The 18,778-nt window shown below is 43.8% G+C and overlaps 2 protein-coding genes and 2 gene segments (V, D, J or C); all 4 read right to left on the reverse strand.

Annotated features, from left to right (window-relative positions):
* Positions 1-766: 766 nt before the first annotated feature.
* On the reverse strand, positions 767-2,839 carry LOC139063863 (uncharacterized). The gene is made up of 6 exons (XM_070546773.1): positions 2,728-2,839; positions 2,373-2,456; positions 1,878-1,898; positions 1,704-1,832; positions 1,449-1,523; positions 767-1,371 (listed from the first exon to the last, which is right to left on the reverse strand). The coding sequence occupies exons 1-6, from the start codon at positions 2,837-2,839 to the stop codon at positions 1,067-1,069; spliced, it is 726 nt and encodes a 241-aa protein (XP_070402874.1). The 3' UTR covers positions 767-1,066.
* A 3,702-nt stretch (positions 2,840-6,541) lies between these two features.
* On the reverse strand, positions 6,542-7,148 carry LOC129163609 (immunoglobulin kappa variable 5-2-like). The segment is given in 3 exon segments: positions 6,542-6,924; positions 7,003-7,092; positions 7,139-7,148. Coding segments are annotated over 3 exon segments (456 nt in total).
* Positions 7,149-7,257: 109 nt separating this feature from the next.
* LOC107392027 (uncharacterized) lies at positions 7,258-9,723 on the reverse strand. Its single transcript, XM_070546774.1, has 5 exons — positions 9,690-9,723; positions 9,335-9,613; positions 8,964-9,003; positions 8,225-8,358; positions 7,258-8,152 (listed from the first exon to the last, which is right to left on the reverse strand). The coding sequence occupies exons 1-5, from the start codon at positions 9,721-9,723 to the stop codon at positions 7,578-7,580; spliced, it is 1,062 nt and encodes a 353-aa protein (XP_070402875.1). The 3' UTR covers positions 7,258-7,577.
* A 3,573-nt stretch (positions 9,724-13,296) lies between these two features.
* LOC129163608 (T cell receptor alpha variable 23/delta variable 6-like) lies at positions 13,297-14,603 on the reverse strand. The segment is given in 2 exon segments: positions 13,297-14,221; positions 14,299-14,603. Coding segments are annotated over 2 exon segments (357 nt in total).
* Positions 14,604-18,778: the final 4,175 nt, after the last annotated feature.

An 18,778-nucleotide genomic window follows, 5' to 3' on the forward strand; every position in this document is an offset into this window, starting at 1 on the left:
CTTTTTTTTTGGGGGGGGGGGGGGGGGGGCAGATTTGTGGCCCCTCACACTCTCTATTGGACGTTCCTATAGAGAAACCTTACATATACAAGTGCGTGTACACACACAGGTGCTCACATGGTGCTCTCATAAGTATGGACTTGGGCACGTTCAACACATACCTGCTTTGGTTGGCACTAAATGCACTGCGATTTGTTATTGTGATTGTTCAGTAAAACAATGTTTATTTTATATTTCCTCATCCGGTTGACACAGTGATAGCTTGCTCCTGTTGTATTGCTGTGTGTCCCTTTTCTTTTTCTCTCTCTCTCCTTCTGCAGGTCTAGAAGCAGACTCTTGTTCATAAATGATTGTTTGTTTTTGAGGCAAAATAAAATAAATAACCTGTTAAATCTTATAACTCACCTGGTAAATATCTGGTTGAACTATAGCTGAAACTTCCTTGTATGAGTGTACTGAGAGCTGAGAGCTGCTGTGAGGAAACATCTCAGGATTTTTCGTAATGAGGTTTCATTAAACCACATCACTGTGTGCTAACAGCACAGAAATACACAGCAGAGTCTGACACGTTGACAGAGCTGATAGTCAGACTTCCTGTTAGGGTGTCTTTTCTCGTAATTGTGAACCGACTTCCAAAGTCCTTCTCCGTAAGAGCTTCACTCCCAACGTAGCCGTATCCTATTAGACTCATCTGTTCGGTCTGCTGGTACCAGAGCATCACAACAAGATTACTATCATCATGAATACATTCAATGTTCACGTTGTCCATGATGCTGATTATTTTGGGATGAGATGGTTGGAAAGTCACGCTCCTAACTTGATCTGTGGGCGAATCAGACAAAAATAATCATTGTGGCAGAGCAGTGGAACATTATAAATAAAAATCACACATTTATGTTTAAAAACAATAATTTCCTACATGGAGACAATATAAGAAGGAATATGATCATAGCTGGTGACATCCTGCAGGTTTGGGCTGCAGCTCCAGTCTGTGAAAAAGAAAAGACAAACTCATGTTGCAGGAAAACGATGAAGGTTTCTAGTGAGGGAGAGATATTAAACCACATCACTGTGTGCTGGCAGCGCAGAAATAAACAGCTGAGTGGGACACGTTGGCTTTCAGAACAGTCAAAGCTCCTTCGACTGCGCTCTTTCTGGTCAGCTTGAATTGTTTTCCAAATTGACCTTCATAGTTCTGAGAAGTTTCATATCCGTAGCCAATCAGGGTCATTGAGTTTGTGTCCTGTTTCTGCTGATACCAGAGCATCTGTGGAAGGGTGCTATCATCATGTCTGCAGGTAATCTGGACCGGTCTGTTCTCAGCCACAATGAGAGGAGAGTTGTGGTGAAATGTAACAGCTCTCACCTGACCTGTGGGACATAAAGAGAACAAAACAGAGTCAGAGCAAGGTTAGAGTTATTGTTTCAATTCTGGATTAAGATCTTACAGGAAAACCAGATGAAGAGGAAACCAAAGGTCTGCACAAGTGAAGACATTGTCAAGCAGTGGTGTGAGAAAAGACCTGATCAGGGCAGAAGAAGGAGGGTGGGGCGGGTTAACCACTTCCCAATGATGGAAGCAGCTTCCTATGCTCTGTGTCTCCACCTGTTGGTTTGATCTTGAATTGAATCAATTTTCCTCTGGGATTAATAAAGTATTTTTGAATTGAATTGAATTTGAATCTACACACAACAATTTGCACCAACACTTTTCTCAAAGGCAGATTCTTTTATTGAAACTCTCAGTTCATCTACAATGTTGAGGAAGGAGGGTGCCACTTGAGAACACAGAGAGATGCTTTCATTCAGGGGACTATACTGCAGATTCAACGCTGCAAGCAGGCATTGTAACATCTAGTCCTTTGAAACAATCTAACTCTCCGAGATTCCTCTAATTGCTGTGAAAGGGCAGCAGACAACTAAATAAAGACCTTGTGATGGTTTGAAAAGACAGCTGACAGGAAGGAATGAACTCCAATGGGGCTTTCATGGGTTAGCTTTATGAGAGCAGGGTTTCAGCGCATAAGGTGTATGTTCAATTGAATTCAATTCAATAATAATTTATTAATCCCAGAGGGAAATTAGAGTTTCAGTACACACAATTCTGAAATCAGACATACATACATACATGACAAGAACTGGTGACTGTGGTCATTCGCAACCTGAGTCGCGCTACCGTAATAGATCAAAAGGGTTTATATGAGGATAGATTCGGGGGGAGGGAAAAAAGGCACTTCAGAGTTACCCTCAACAGAAAGGGTAGCTTTGCTATGCAAAAAAAACCCACCTCAGACAGATATGCACACAGACTTCAGACATTACACAACATAAGTGTCCACTAGGTGGGGAGGTAGGGTTGGGATTCTCCTCACTTTGTGCGTGCAGCCGCAGAGCAGCGCTTTTCACCTCCGTTTGGACAGGGGAGGGAGATAGTGGGTTAGAGGGCACAGTGACTCCTAGATACGGTTCCACGGCCTTCACCTGTCACAGTCCCGCCCAGGCTGGGATAGGGAGAAGAGTTACCATAGCGACAGCCACATTCCACATTTCGTCGGGGGGGGGGGGACTTCAGCCTCACAGGCTCCAAGGGCACCAGGTTCAGATAAGGATTGTTTTGGGACAGACAGAGATACTTCCTCTCTGCCTTAGAGTTCTTTGGTCATCAACCCCTCTAGATCCAATAATGGCGTAATTAATCGATCCCAATCCGAGCTGATCCGTCCACACCTCTGTCCTTGATGGAATCCACCTTCTGGGTCAGAGCCTGAATCTCAGCCAAAGCTCCAAGCTTACGACTTATCTCGACAATTTGAGTTTGCGCATTCACAGCACGATGCATTCCATCCCTGAGCTCCGGGATTGAGCCAATATTCCTCAAAAGCTTGTTAATTTTCCGGTAAGCCAGGTAACTGCTCAGGCCAAACTGCAGAAATCCCGACACCAAAACCACGATTATCCAAACATCTTCAGAATCCTCTACAAACAGTTAAGAGAGGCATATCAGGTTCCACTGTTTCCAGGAGTCCATGATATACCCAGCTGGCTCTGTCCCAGAGGGGCATCCAGGAGCCCCTTCTCCCGTTGTCATCATTGAAAAAATTAGTCAATCGTGTTGAGAGACCAACTGACCAGATCCATTTTTAATAATTTCCAGTTCCAGTTTCTAGTTTCCAGAACAAAATGCAGAAAAAGCTGTGCACAAGACAGGACAAAGAGCCTTGGGATAAGAGAGGGAGGGAGAGTAGAAAAAAGCATCTGTACTCTCCGAGAGCCGGAAGAAGAAGGGTTTTCCACCAATTACAGACTACCAATGATTAAGAAGAAATTACCCTTTGGGTCAGAGAGACTGGGGATGGAAGATAACTAAACAATGGATAACATGGTAACAGACTTAAGAACAGAACAGGTAATGAAGAAGAGTTGCATATTGTAGATCACAACACCAGCAGCAGGACAGAAGCTACGGATCCACGTGGATGGGCAATGGTTACTTCCTCCAAAGGCTTGAGAATACATCTGGGCAAAAAAGGACCTTTAAGAACAGTGACCAAGTGACACAGTTAAGGAAAGATGTAGTTAGTGGCCTGAAAAGTATTGATGAGACTACACTTCCTGGCAAACTGAAAGTCTGGTGTTCACAGTTTGACCTTCTTCAACGTTTCATGTGGCCCATAACTCTGTATGATGTGGCAAAGGTGGAAAAGTTGGAGTGACTGCTCGGCTCCTACGTGAAGAAGTGGCTTGGTCTTCTCCAGTGCAGTTGTATTGGCAAAGGTATTCTTGAACAACCCATCTCCAGCCTCACAGAAGAGTACACGTGTGCCAAGGTTATGTTAGAGATGACAGGGTCAAATAATCCTGCAGTGGCCAAAGTGTACCAGTACGAGGAAATGGTCGCCAGCTGAAGCAATGGGGCCAACAAATCCCTAAGAACATTGTGGTCCAGCGAGTGTTGAGGTGATGATTCCTGGAGTCCTTTTCACCTGAGATGGTGAATTGATTCCACAACATTGAACTCACACTTAAAACGGCCCCTGCATGCTATTGGACAATGGACAACATGATGTTCTATCTGCTACCGATGTAAGTCAATGGGGTAATCTTCCACACACTGTTGAAGAAGACACAAATACATCCTTTTTCTAAATCAAATTGATTAAGTACCTGTATCTGCTCTTGACTCAAAGAAAAGGCCAAGTCTTAATAGTCCAAAGTTGATGCCAAGGTCGTTTCAAATGAGCAGTTTCCATCTTTGTTTTGTCGCTCAGTCACAGTAACATCTCGCCTACCAAACTGAAATAGCGCTGTGACTGACAAGACACAAGACTGGTCTGGCCTGCTGAGGTTCCTACGCAGCATGGCTAGATAGACATGCTGAGCAAAATCGTTTTGCTTCTGCTACTGTCCATCTAGAACTCTAGGCTCGTGATTTCTAGTATAAATGAATATCTTGTGAGTTTATCTCTGTGAGGTAAAAAGCTCTTGTGCTCTTATGTCGGGAATTCGAATTTAGTCACAGCAGAGGTGAACTTCAGACGGCAAGTTTTGTAGTCTGATATCTTGCCTCTGATTAGCTAGCAGACATCCGACTTTGACTCTGTTTACTCTGCAACGCTGATGTTTCATCTGCACAAATAACACAGGCCTGAAGAAGTTGTGCTGTGTTGCTAATGCTAACAGTTAGCTTTTTTCTAGCCAATACGTGTTCTGCTTTCTCCTGGATGATGAACCAACAACAGCCTTCATGGTCACAAGCCAAGATTGGTGAGTCGATAAAACTAACTTGACATTAGGGCATGCAATTGTTAGCCTTTTCTAATCTAAGCGTTTCCCCATCTATGTCCTATCAGAAGCTAATGTAGGAAATAGCCTGAATGGTGTCTTTTCTTCATTATTTAGTTCTCACCAGCGTCTTTTCTAAATCTTCCTATTAGCTTGAAGTTGTACATTTTCATATATATATGTGATCGACGCTTCATGATCATGCGCCATCTTGAAATACTGTAGCTGTTTGGGGACATATAAGATAAAATGCTCTGCATGTCGGGAGCCTCCCTGTTGACATGAAAATTCTCCTTTTCCCTCTAAACATTGTGCAAGGGATGATGCAGATTCTCCCTCTGGCAGCCTTGCTGGTTTAGCAAAATTCTACTCCTTCCCCTTGGGTTGCTTGCCTTGTTCTAACTGAATGTGTGTGTTGGACTGAAAGCTGGAAATCGTTGATGACTTTGGTGGTGTGCACACAGTTGCGGGGGAGAGGGAGACGGGTGACATGGCAGCGGCAGAGCAAGAAGACACAACTGTTGTAAGTGACTAATCAGGTCTGTTCTAGATATATCCACAGGACAAGGAGAGAGTGCTCTCGATTCCCTGAGAGATGCTCACTGCAGGAAGCAGCAGATCAACAGAAACAGTAAATAAACTGTGTAGACAGTTGAAAGAAAGTGCGTTGGTTTTCTGTGCATGATCCCGACATAGCTGCTGCAGTGTCCCCCTCTCCCCTGCAGCTGGGCGCGCACTGCCATAATGAAGCATTGCCTTTTTGAAATGTTTGAAGGGTTCTTTGAAGAATCAAATGTTTTTACACACTGTACCTCTTTGCAGGAAATGATGTCATCAACTCAGCCAATAGCGAGAATGAATGATGTGGAGGAAAAAAATGTTTTATAATTTTGAGATTTTTCTTCGAAGCACTGAGAGGAGAGTGTTTCTCTATCATGATGCAGGTGTACGTTTGATGCTTCACCGTTTTTCTGTAAAAGGATCCAGAGGAAATTAAACGCTGTGCTGACTCGCTGCACAGAAGTACCGTGCTGTATCAGTCAGGGTAATCCTGGAGAGTACCAGCTGTGCTTTGTCTTTGGAGTGGCCCGTCATGTTGAAACGCTTCTCAAAATTCTTCTCCAGATTTGGGTTTTCATAACAAAGAAGTCCGATCAGGTCCATCATCCTTTGGCCTGCCTTTGACTGGTACCAGTGCATGTAGGGATAGCGGTTGTCTCCATGGTAACAATGGAGACGGGCCTCTTTTTCTGTCTGTACCAGGAGATTTTCAGGTGATTGCTGGATCACAAGCGATGATGGTGCAACAACATCTGGAGGAGAAATGAGAAAACTGAAAGAAGACTGACGGGAAGTTCTGATGCAGAAATCAGACGTATTTTAATTCTTACCTGCAAAAAAGCAAAAACCGTGTAAAATGTTTAATATTTTAAACATAATTTAAATTAGTGGACCTGAAACTGGGACTTGTTTGTGACTCAGATGTACAAATGCAGGTGGATGTGTGAAAAACCAACTGGGGGGGTGGGGGGTGTCTTTCATCAGCCTTTATTAAAGGGGGCGGGGCTTGATGCCATCTGTGTGTTCTCAGTGCTCTCTGCTGTTCAGATTCACACAAAGCAGATGGTTTTTGGGTAAAGTCTTTAAAATGAACTGACACAAACAGATTTAATTTATATTATTAGAATAATTATGAACAGTTTCCTCTTTTCCCATAAATGTGTTTGAGCATATTTATGTTTTCTACTGCAGCAGTGCTTGGTTTCAGAGGTTTCCTGCTATCTTATTACTGAGGTTTTTGTATTAGAAAGTCACTTTCTTTATCACCGTGCAGACTTGCTGCTCCAAAATAGTCTCCACTGTCTTCTGAGTGAGTCAGGTTGAGGATGTGAAGATGAGCTTTCTTCTCTCCATCTCCACTCACTTTGAAGTGGCTTTCAAAGGGAGGCTCAACTTTTGGGATTTTATAATAAATGTAGGCGACGAGCTTTAGGGCCGTGTCTCCTGGTGAGCGCTGGTACCAGAGAACCGTGTCGTAGGACGGGATCTCATGAGCCAGGGTCAGGCTGACTTCATCGCCCGGTTGACCCAAAAGTTCAGCTGGAGACTGAAAGACCTGCTTGTCTTTGCTGAGAGTAACTCCTGCAAAATTATATAAAATACTTAATGAGTGAATTTCTTTAGTTTTTCAGCAGAGTTATGTTGAGAGTCTAGAGATACCTTTAATCCAGCTGACGGTGACGATGCAGAAGAGGAGTTCAGGCTTCATGTTGAATCTCAGGAAGCGACTGGAGTCTCTGAAGGCGGTTTCTGCTCATTAGAAGGTGGAGCAGGAAAAGATGGCTGCCTTAAATACCAGAGCTCATGATTACATATTTATCCTGTTCACCCAGAGGGCTTCAGTTAGACACGTCTCTTTAGATTGTAGAGACGTCGCAGTAGCTTTAATATGATTTCAGTTTTAAATAAACAGAAAAAATCTTTATTTGTCACATTTATGAGCAGCAAACATTTAGATCTTGTTGTTAAAACTGCTCAAAATCAGCTAAAGTGCCACAAACGGCCCTCGGTGCTGCATCGTGGTTACCCTGGTTTAGATAAAGTTGGGTTCGTTCTTAAGTGGAAAACTCAAATAAAAACAGAAGCTCACTCAGTAAAAGGCAAAAGAGACCCGTTAATAATATTAATTAAAGAATGTAAAGATTAACCACCACCCTGCATGTTTTACAAACTTCCTGCTCCAGAACACCCGAATCAATAGTTTAATCATCTCATCACTTCTGCAGGTTTCTAAATCACTTATTATTTAAATCAGGTGTGTTGGAGGAAGGAAATGGCTCAGACGTGTAGGATGGCAGTCCTCGAGGACTGGAGTTGGTGGCTCCTGCTCCAGAGAATGATGCATAAACGTGTGTGAGCGGCGCCTGCACCCCAAAGTCTGCTGTGTTTAAGTCGAACTCGGAGCTCAAAACACAACCAAGCAGCCAGTCAGCAGGAAGGTGGTTTTTGTGAGGAGCAGGTGGGTGTTTGGTGTACTGTGCTTTTCTAGCAGCACAGAAATATGTTGCTGTGTGTTCCTGTGGGCTCAGATTCTTAATGAAAAGTGAACCGCTTCTGTTTTTGTTTCCACTCAAATCACCGGCTAAGCTGAAGCGACTCTTTCTAAACGTCTCCTCCACGCTGTCATTTCTAAATTCTGAGTATCCGTATCCGATCAGCTTCAGAGCCAAGTCTCCAGCCAGCCACTGGTACCACAGCATCACCCTGTAGTCGATGTGTCCGTGACTGCACACCAGCTGCACGTCTTCTCCCACTTTTCTGATGAGAGCAGAAGGAGTTTGGTGGATCTGAACCTCTAATGAAAATCCTCCTGTCAGGGGCACAGACGACTTAGTACAGGACATCAGTTCAACACGTTGTTATTCCCAAAAGCATTTAATACCTGTGAGGAAACAGCAGAGGAGAAATCTAATCATTATGAAGAGAAAAGACAAGTTAGAGCAACATCTGCTGCAGGAACTGAGTCTCGGCTGGTAGTGGTTCTCTGTGATGAAGGCTGCGGAGGGGAGTGGCTTCCTGTTGGAAACTAGACCTTTGGTTTGTCTTTTGAGTCTCCTCTAATTGTATTTAAGTATTTTAGTATAAATTAGGTTTCATTTCAGTTAAGTTTAAATTCAGTCAGCTTTAAGGACTAAAGTGTCCCGCAGGAAGTGGTTGAGCTGCAGTTTAGAGGGATAAAACTGAAGGACGAAATCTCATTTCTGTAAACATAAAGTTATCATCTTAAATATGGAACTGAGTTTTAGATGGAAGTCTCCGCAAAACTAACACCTGGTCTGCAGAGAAATCCAAAAACTTAAAATATATGAAGGAAGTGCATTAGGAAGCAGAATTTGTAATATAGTGAATAGTTTTTTTCTTGAAAGCAGAAAATGTCACGATCTTCCCCTGCCCTCCTGACTGTGTTTCTCTCCTGCCCTGATTAGTCCGTATTGTTCTCACCTGTCCCTCCTTAACCTGCCCATGTTTCCCTAATTAGCCCTCTGTATTTATGCCACCTGTTTTGCCCCTGTCCTTTTGTCAGATCATTGTTGTTTGTTGGTGTTGTTCCTGTTCGTCCCATCCTGCCCATCCTGCCATTAAACCATTTTTTTTACTTTATCCGAAGCCTGCATTTTTACCTCCTGCTCAGCTCATCCACACATGGTCCGCCGTCTCCACCTTGTTCAACGTGACAGAAAATGACACAAAATATCAACTACCAACTAGAAAAAAAGCTGGACATTTAAATAAAACTCTAAAGCTTTAGGTTGGAGCTGCTTTACATATTTTATTATTTTAGTATTGTCTGTATTTTTCCTGTTAAAGAATAAAAAAATGTACATTTTTCTGACAGCGAACCAAAACAACCACACAAACAGGTGTTTGACATCAGTTTAGTTTCTTTATGGATTGAAAACCACAGATTGTGATAAATTGTCTTTGGTTTTTGTAAAGATGAAAGAGGAGTTTTCTCGTTGTGCTTCTCGTGCTGCACAATAATAAACTGCACTGTGTTTTTGTTCTGCAGCATTAATTATTAGAGAGGCGTTCTTTGCTGTGTTCCCACTCAGATCTCCAGAAATGTTGAAATCAGTTTTATATTCCAAGGTCACAGCTTTGTTGTATATACATCCAACCAGGTTCATGGCTGTGTCTCCAGGTGACCTCTGGTACCAGAGCATTATCCAGAAGTCGGTTTTATCATGAGAGCAGAAAATCTCCACCTTTTTTCCAGGTTTGGTGATGAGATCAGAGTGAGACTGACGAACCTCAAGACACAGACTAATACCTGGAACATAAAGGGAAGAGAACATCAGATTACACTGATACATTAGAATGCAATGATGCCTTTAACGATTATTCACCTGGCAGGTAAAAGAGGAGGAGATAATGAAACATGTTGTCTTTTCTCTGTATTTATTTAAATCTTCAGCCTAAATTAAAATGCAGAAGTTTGCCGCTCATTGAAGATCAGTGTTTCAGAATGAGAATCAAATGATCATCTAACGAAACCCTCAAGGTGCAGCAGGAAGAGTAGACGACTGGGAGGGAGGAGTTGCTGGTGAAAAGAGGAGTGACTTTGCTGGTTTTACACCAATAAAATGTTAATGCATGTTATAACGTCCAGCAATGGTCAGTTTTCACCTACATATTGACCTACATGCCACCGGTCATCTGCAGACATAAATTCCATTCTCTAAGGTGGATTTTACATTCTATCTTCCAACAAAGAAGATTCTGCAGCTCTGAACACATGATAACATGTTGTCAACAAACTGTTCCCATTTCAAGGCCTAAGCTTCCCTCATCACTTCTACAGGATTCCTCATGCCTCTGAATAAAGTGAACATTTTCAGCTCATATGAGTTAATTAATCATGAAATGAAATGAACAATATGGTAACATGAAATGTTTTGATTAATCTGTGCCTAAGTTAATAAGGTTGAAATGAATTTTAATTTTTAATATTACAATGAAACATTTTGATGTTATGATCAGTAATGTTTGGTTTAACAAGTGAATCATTATCTACGCTCAGACACAAGGTTCATTAGAGATAAATTAAAGTTAACGTCACTGCACATAGATATTTTCTTACCCACAAATCAGAGCATCCTGTATCTGAGAAGGCGTGATGATCTGAGGTTTGTCAACACGTCTTAACATGGCACGTCCCGATTGGCCAAGTAAATCATAATAAGAGAATATTAAAACAGGATCACTTACGGAGTGATTCGAGCATTCTGTTAGTTTGAGTAGAACTCCGGACTGGCCACCGGAGGAAACTCTGTAACCACAGCATCTCCTGACAAGCTTTCGAAAAGCTAAAAGCTACCTACAGCTGACACAGCAAAACGGTTCCTTCAGCTATTCAGTAACAGCTGCTCTAGACGCAAACTAGTCCCTACCTGTGTGCCTGGCAACATCTCTGGAACGGAGAAGTCGGTGCTGCGGTTAATCTACTGAACCTCGGTGCCCAGAGGTCATCCGACCTCCCTGACCTCCGGATCCGCGAAGAGGGTCTCCAAAGAAAGGGTGAGGTAGACACAGCAAGATTGCGCCTGATGCTGTTTTGATAAGAACCAACTTCATAGTTTAATGTAAACCAAATTCTTTTCACACCCAGAACTCATTTCTTCTATACAAGGTTCTGATAAACACACATCATTCGATCACCATACATCACATCCCATCCACTTAGATTCATCCTTCACAGTAGTCTTAGTTAACTTGTCATGTTTTTAATTGTTTAGAAAATAAATTCTTACTTTTTATAAACCTGACTCTGTCTGAATTGAGACGAAGTGTGTTGATCCCTGAAAACGCAAAGAATCCTAGACTCTTCTGATTAAACAATGTTTTTGTTTTATTTCCTGAGAATTTCATTATATCAACTGGGAATCCTAGGAAAAGTCACTCAGAAAACCCTGCACAACCATCTCCTGTCCTGGAGGGGGTCACCCAATAGGACAGCAGGAGGGCTTAAGGATTCAAAACCTGGATAGAGGGCAGGTTGGACCTAGTGATCATCTCTGCAATGTTTCTTTGACCGTTGAGCCAAACCAGCCTGGAGCAGACTGAGAAGACAGACTGGATTATGGCCACGTTAACGTTTACCTGCAGCAGGTTTACCCTCTCCGGCTCAAATTAAACTTTGATAAAAGGACAAACACCTAAGTCCTTCAGGGTACTTCTGAGTTAAAAACATTCTCATGAAGTACGTATGTGGCGCAACCAGGTAGATAGGTTTTAACGTTACAAATCTACAACGCCTGCCCCCAGAGGGTTAAACTTCTTGAGATGCTGCAGGAAGAACATCCTCAGCTGGACATATATGTTGGCCTAAATGAGTCCACCGTATAAATGATGTGGATGGTGATGGGGTCAAAGGTCAGAGGACTCATGCTGATGTCCACAGTGATCTCTAGAGTTTTAATTGGGTTGAGCTCAAGTATGTTCTGACCAGTGGACCAGCTGTTCCTCCTCTCATCTGTTTGCAGACTCTTTAATCCCAGATGAGACGATAACTGGGTGTGGTTTCAAACACAAAGAGAGAACAGCAGAGGGCATATCACACGTCCCTGAGGGACACCAGTGTTGATGGTCAAGGTCCATGTCTTGGATGTTGTTCTGCCTGATGCTTCCTTTCTGTAAGAAGCTCTGTGACCCACTGACAGGTGGAGGCTGGAATGGTTTTGACGAGGATGATGGAGTTAAATGGTGACATGAAGTCTTTAAGCAGGATCCTAGCAAATGTCCCTGAAAGGTTCAGATGTTTTAGGATGTAACGCAGCTCTAAGTTGACTCCATCCTTCATTCATTTGTTGTTTCTGTATGTAAACTGGTCCAGCAGGCGTCCTGAGATGGTCTTCAGGCAGTTAAACATGTCCATCAACTTCAGGATGACAGCTCTATGGTCACTGGCTGACCTCAGTGCTGTTGTGGAAGGCGATGGGGTCAAAGGTGAGGTGGCTCCACAACTGAGTACAGCAGATGAAAACTGTTTGTTAGCTCATTTTAGACGTGCAAGAGAAAGAAAAAGACACAAGCAGGTGCTCAAGAGCCAGATTGAAAACCACAATTATTAAAAAAAATGTTCGAGTTCTTGTAACGATCAGAAGGAGCTTCTGTCATTGTGCTTTGCTTGCTGCACAGAAGTAAACAGCAGTTTGTACAGATCTGGCTGTGTTAATATGCAGAGATCCATTCTTTGTTGCATCTCCAGTAAGGTCAAAGCCATCCTTATACTGGTCCTCCATTGTGACAGCTTTGTAGAGCAGATATCCGATGAGCTTCATAGCTGTGTCTCCAGGTGTCCTCTGGTACCAGAGCATCAGTGTGTGGTCGGTTTTATCGTGTGTGCAGAAAATCTGAACATTTTTTCCAGGGATGGTGATGACATCTGAATGGGACTGGCGGACCTCAAGACCCAGACTAATACCTGGAACAAGACAGGAAGAGAACTATGAGCAAGGCAATTGTGACTTCAGAAGAGTTTACATCCATACTAATAATCACCTGGCAGGTAGCAGAAAATGAAAAGCAACATAATTTTGTCTTTTATAGCATATGTTTAAATCTTCAGCTTAAAATAAATACATGAAGTTTGTAGCTCAGTGTCATCACCCAGAAAGAGAATCGACCGCTGGGTCAGGGGATATGAAACAGAACAGGAAGTGATGAAAAAACTCATGTGGCAGGAAGTGTAGGTTCCTGGGAGGAGGTGTTGATGGAAAATGAAGTGATTACTTGTTTTTTACTTGTTCTATCACCAGTTAATCAAGCTTGCATGTTTTTGTTTATTACCTGTGTTACAGCTGTTGCTGTTTTGTCCCAGAAAGCTGACTCTGCAGGACAATCAGCAGCAACCTCCTCCTACCTGCACAGCTGCACTCACTTAGGCTGATCACCTCCAGAGCAGCATAAAAAGGAGAGCTGCCAGGAGAAAGGAGAGACTGGATCTGTGCCAGTTCTCTCATGTGCTCCAATTGTTTGTGTTTTAATGCCTCTTAAATGTGTTTTAGTTGTTTAAGCTTGGTGAAGCTTAACAACTTTTAGAGGTTTTTAACAGATGAGGGACCAGAGTGCTGGCTTCCTATTGGCTCCCAAACTTGTGTTTAAGTCAGTGTACTTTGTTTAGGGAAGGTTTGGGAGCATTCGGATGTCTGTTTTAAACGAAACCCCTTGGCCATTTTAACAGTATGATTTAAGTACTTTTAGATTTGGAGCTTTTTGTCATTTTAAATTCCTTTTAATAAAATCATTGTTTACTATTTTAACACCTGAAACACATGCCTCTGTGTTACTCCCTGTCCTTCTCCTTATCCATCATTAGAGGACGTAACAACCTGTGTGTGAAAGCCTGCAGCATACAGGAATGATGAAAACCATGAAAACAAGCAAACTCCACACAGAAAATTACTATTATGTTAACAGTACTAACCACTACCCAATCCAGATTAAAGCTGTACATTCATCAATTATATAAATGCACATGAAAAACCCACAGCAGCAGGTGTCTGAACTACAGAATATCAGAAAATGGTTCTGGTAACGATCAGAAGGAGCTTCTGTCATTGTGCTCTGCTTGCTGCACAGAAGTAAACAGCACTTTGTCCAGGTTTTACATGTTTAATGAGCAGAGATCCATTCTTTGTCGCATCTCCGCCTAAATCCCCGGTAAGGTCAAACCCATCCTTATACTGGTCCTCCATTGAGACAGCTTTGTGGTACAGATATCCGATGAGCTTCAAAGCTGTGTCTCCAGGTGACCTCTGGTACCAGAGCATCAGTCTGAAGTCGGTTTTATCGTGTGTGCAGAAAACCTGAACTTTGCCATCAGGATTAGTGAAGAGATCAGAGGGAGACTGGCGGACCTCAAGACCCAGACTAATACCTGGAACAAGAAAGGCAAACTGTGACAGAAATCCGTCTAAAAGGTTAAACTGTACTAGTTAACTGAAGCCAGGTTACCTGAGACAAAACACAAAAGCAGCAAAGTAATCATGTTGACTTTACTCCCATTACCTTTACTAACACTAGTGAAAATCCAACCGTGTCATGAGCTGCTGCTAAGCTGACTGAGCTTTGGGAAGACAGTGGATGCTGAGTGAGATGATGGGCGGGGCTTATTCTAGCTCTGATTTAAAACTACTGACAGAATCTGATCCTGGGTTTTTGTATGAAGAACGCAACTCTGCTGTCGATGTGCATCGCTCGCTGCACAGTAGTACACCGCTGAGTGTTCAGCCTTCAGGTCGCTGATGAACAGAGACACATTCTTTGCTGTCTCTCCACTCAAATCTCCAGAGAAACTGAAATGTCGCTCAAAGTCCTTTTCATGTTCTGCACGGCTGTAGGACTCATGTCCGATCTGCTTCAGAGCTCTGCCTCCAGCAGATCTCTGGTACCACTGCATTAAGGTGTAGTCAATCCTCCCATGGCTGCAGACCAGCTGGAGAGCTGCAGAGAAAGTGGCAGTCAGTTGTTTTCACAAAGGAACTCAACTCAAGGGGTTGTTGAGATGTTTCTCTGTCCTCCTCTTGAGGGACTGATTTAAAGAAGATGAAGATCTCCCCTAGAATCGGTCCATATCAGACAGATTAGTTCATCCATCCTCACAGTCCTCACTCTCTTCAAACACAAACCTTGTTAAAGACAACATATTCATGAGTGGATGTTCCCAGCACCCTGTCTTCATGGTCCCCCGTCTTCTCAGTGTGTTGAACTCCAGTGGTACATGTTTACTGTTGCTATAATTACAGCCTGTCATCTACATCCAGATTAGGCTTTGGTGTGGTAGTTGAGACTTTTCCTGATTTTAGGCTTTATTCCATCTCTTCTTCCTCTTTTTCAGCAGTCTGCTGGTCAACTAAAGACACCAGTTCCCCGTGACCCTCGTTAGGATAAAAACCAGTAGCGGCTGTGGAAATTCCCATTTTCCTGTTCAGTGATCAAGATTCCTCAAGTATTCACAAAATATTTTCAGAGGGAGAAAGAATGATTTTCTGGATATTTTTAACCTTAACCTCAGATTGCTCAGTATGACATGAGGACTAGCAGCAGATCTTAGTGCTGTCTACGCAACTGTAGATAAATGGGCTCCAGCGCCCTCTACTGGAAATATTACCAATCAGTTCAATAGTAAAAGCTTCAGACTGATATATGTTCTTGCTGTGTCTAGTTTCTAATTCTTTTTCTGTGTTATAAAGAAGAACTAAAAATGGATTCAGACAGATACATTAGAAGTCAGGTTTTTGTTCAGCTGTTCTCTCTTCTCACGTCACTGTGTTCAGCACACGTGTTCAGCACAGAAGTACAGCCCTCTATCATCAGGCTGCACGCTCTTCACAGTCAGATGGCAAAGGCATAGGAGTTAATTCCTTGTCTCATAACCAGAAGATGGTGGGATCCGGTCCCGCTCAATATGGTGCAGTCATTGTGCCCTTGAGCAAGAAAGCAAACTCGCCTTTACTGATGGTGGTGGTCAGAGGGACTGGTAGTGATCGGCAGCCTCGCTCCCGCCAGTTTGCCTAGGGCAGCTCTGGCTACTTTGTAGCTCATCACCATGAGAGTGTGGATATGTGTGTGTGATGCATGGGTGAATGACTAATTGTGTTTTTAAGGACTTTGGTTGTAGAAGCCTAGACGTTGCTATTCAAATACCACCAATATGGCGGCGCACAGGCGCAGCGGCTCTAAGCTCTCCAGTTTGGTGCTTGTTTTTATTGTTTTTATTGTTGCTATGTGCATCTATGAACTTTTGCAACGCCGTAGTCTCCTACAGTGGACAGGACTTAATTGATGTGGGTCTCAGATACAGTTTGTGTGTCTCGGATGACTATCGTCGGAAACACAACATCCAGGAGGATATAGCAAGACCGGCGGGGTCTCTGTGGATGGTCTGTCCACCCTGTGGGCGAAGAAGGAGGCGGAGGGAGAGAAAGCAAAAGAGGGGATGCAGGGCTGGCTCAGAAGCTAGGCTACGTAAACAACCGCATCGGCCAGCACTGACAAGCCTCTTTCTGTCTAACGTCAGATCCATTATCCAGAAAATAGACGAGTTGGAGCTACGGATTGCCACTATGAGTTTTGTACGAAACTGCAGCATTATCTTTATTACGGAGTCATGGCTTGGCTAAACGTGTGTTTACGTGCACAACGAGTGGTGCTGCAACAGCCCCACCATCTACACACAATGCTCTCCTGATGTGGAGTTTCTGGTGGTCTCATGCAGACCCCTTTTACATCCCGAGGGAGTTTGCAGTAGTGATTGTGGTGGCTGTATATATACCGCCGGAGGCAGACGTGAGCACGGCCCTCAGCCTCCTGCTCAATACCATAAAAAAACTACAGCTTAGGCATCCTGACGGGGCCTTCATTGTTGCTGGAGATTTTAATAAAGCGTGCCTAAAAGTAGTGCTGCCCAAATTTGTCCAGTTTGTGGATTTTGCCACCAGAGGGAAAAATACCTTGGATCATGTTTATTCAAACATCAGAAGTGCCTATAGAGCAAAACCCCTCCCACATCTGGCTGGATCTGATCACCTTTGTCTGTGCCTCACTCCCACTTACGCCTCCCTGCTGAGGAAAAGTAAGCCCCAAACTAAAATAATCAAAATCTGGCCTGAAGGGGCCATCTCACAGCTACGTGACTGCTTCTCCTCAACTATTTGGGACTTGTTCTACAGCCAAAATCTACAGGAGCACACTGATACCGTACTCTCCTACATTAGGAACTGTGTGGAAAAGGTCACCATTAACAAACGGATCAGAGTGTTCCCAAACCAAAAACCCTGGATGACTAGCAAGGTGAATTCTCTCCTAAGAAGCCAGGACACTGCCTTTAAGTCGGGTGATCAGGCAGCGTATAAGGCAGCGAGGGCAGAACTAAAAAAAAGGCATCAGAGAAGGCAAAGCAGCCTGCAAGAGGAAAATTAAGGATCGCTTTGCAAACAACGATCCCAGGGCAATGTGGCAGGGAATAAGCCACATTACTAATTACAGAGGTAGGAAACAGGAAACATCAAAGGACGACAGACTGCTGGCCGAGGACTTAAACCATTTTTTGCCCGTTTTGAGACAACCAGGCCTGCGGTGGCCATACCACCCCCACCCGCCCCAGACAACGGCACACTGACTCTGCAGGAGGACCAAGTGAGACGCGTTTTAATCCCAGGAAGGCGGTTGGCACGGATGGAATCCAAGGGAAAGTTCTCAGCGCTTGTGCAGACCAACTGGCGAGGGTTTTTACTGACATCTTCAATAGGTCCTTGTCACTATGCATCGTTCCTCCCTGCCTCAAAACCTCCACTATCATTCCCATTGCTAAGATGACAGCAGTGGACACTCTGAACGACTACAGGCCGATCGCACTCACTCCTATTGTGATGAAGTGCTTTGAAAAACTGGTCTGCCCGCACATCAGGGGTAGTTTGCCACCTACCCTAGATCCACATCAGTTCTCCTACAGGGCTAATCGATCTACAGATGATGCTATCAACATAGCACTTCACACTGCACTGGACCATCTGGAGAACCAGGGAAGCTATGTGAGAATGCTTTTCTTAGACTTCAGCTCAGCATTTAACCACATCATTCTGGAGTTCCTGGTCCAAAAATTGGCTTATTTGGGATTTTCCAACAGAATCTGCCGCTGGATCAAGGATTTTCTCACAGACCGCAGTCTGTCAGACTTGGCCCTCATCAGTCCAGCAACATCACCCTCAGTACTGGTTCTCCTCAGGGATGTGTACTGAGTCCTCTTCTGTTCACACTTTATACATGGGACTGTGCTCTGATCCATCTCTCTAATACCTTCATAAAGTTTGCGGACGACACCACCGTGGTTGGGCTCATCTCTGGAGGGGATGAGTCAAACTACAGAGATGAAGTCAACAGACTGACTACCTGGTGTTCAGTAAATAACCTCCTTTTGAACACCAAGAAAACCAAAAAGCTCATCCTGGATTTCAGAAGGAACAAAGCTGATCCAGACCCTCTCTACATCCAGGGGGACTGTGTGGAAAGAGTTCACTCCATGAGGTTTCTGGGGTTCGTGGTCTCTGATGACCTCTCCTGGTCTGCTAACACCACAGCAGTATCAAAAAAGGCTCAGCAGCGTCTCCACTTTCTGAGGGTGCTCAGGAGGAACAACCTGGAGGAGAGACTGCTGGTGACATTCTACAGAGCCACTATTGAGAGCATCCTAGCATACGGGATAACTATTTGGCATGCAGGGTGCACTGCTGCAGACAGGAGAGTGCTTCAGAGGGTTACACATTCAGCCCAGAGGATCAATGGCTGCTCGCTGCCCAGCCTGGAGGACTTAGCATACCCCGCTATCCCAGCAGGGCTTCCAACATCATTAAGGACAAGTTCCATCCTGGGAACCACTTGTTTCAGCTGTTGCCATCGGGTCGCCGGTACAGATCCCAGAGGACCAGGACAAACC

Source organism: Nothobranchius furzeri, chromosome 18 (assembly GCF_043380555.1).
Source record: "Nothobranchius furzeri strain GRZ-AD chromosome 18, NfurGRZ-RIMD1, whole genome shotgun sequence".
NCBI classification, from domain to species: domain Eukaryota; kingdom Metazoa; phylum Chordata; class Actinopteri; order Cyprinodontiformes; family Nothobranchiidae; genus Nothobranchius; species Nothobranchius furzeri.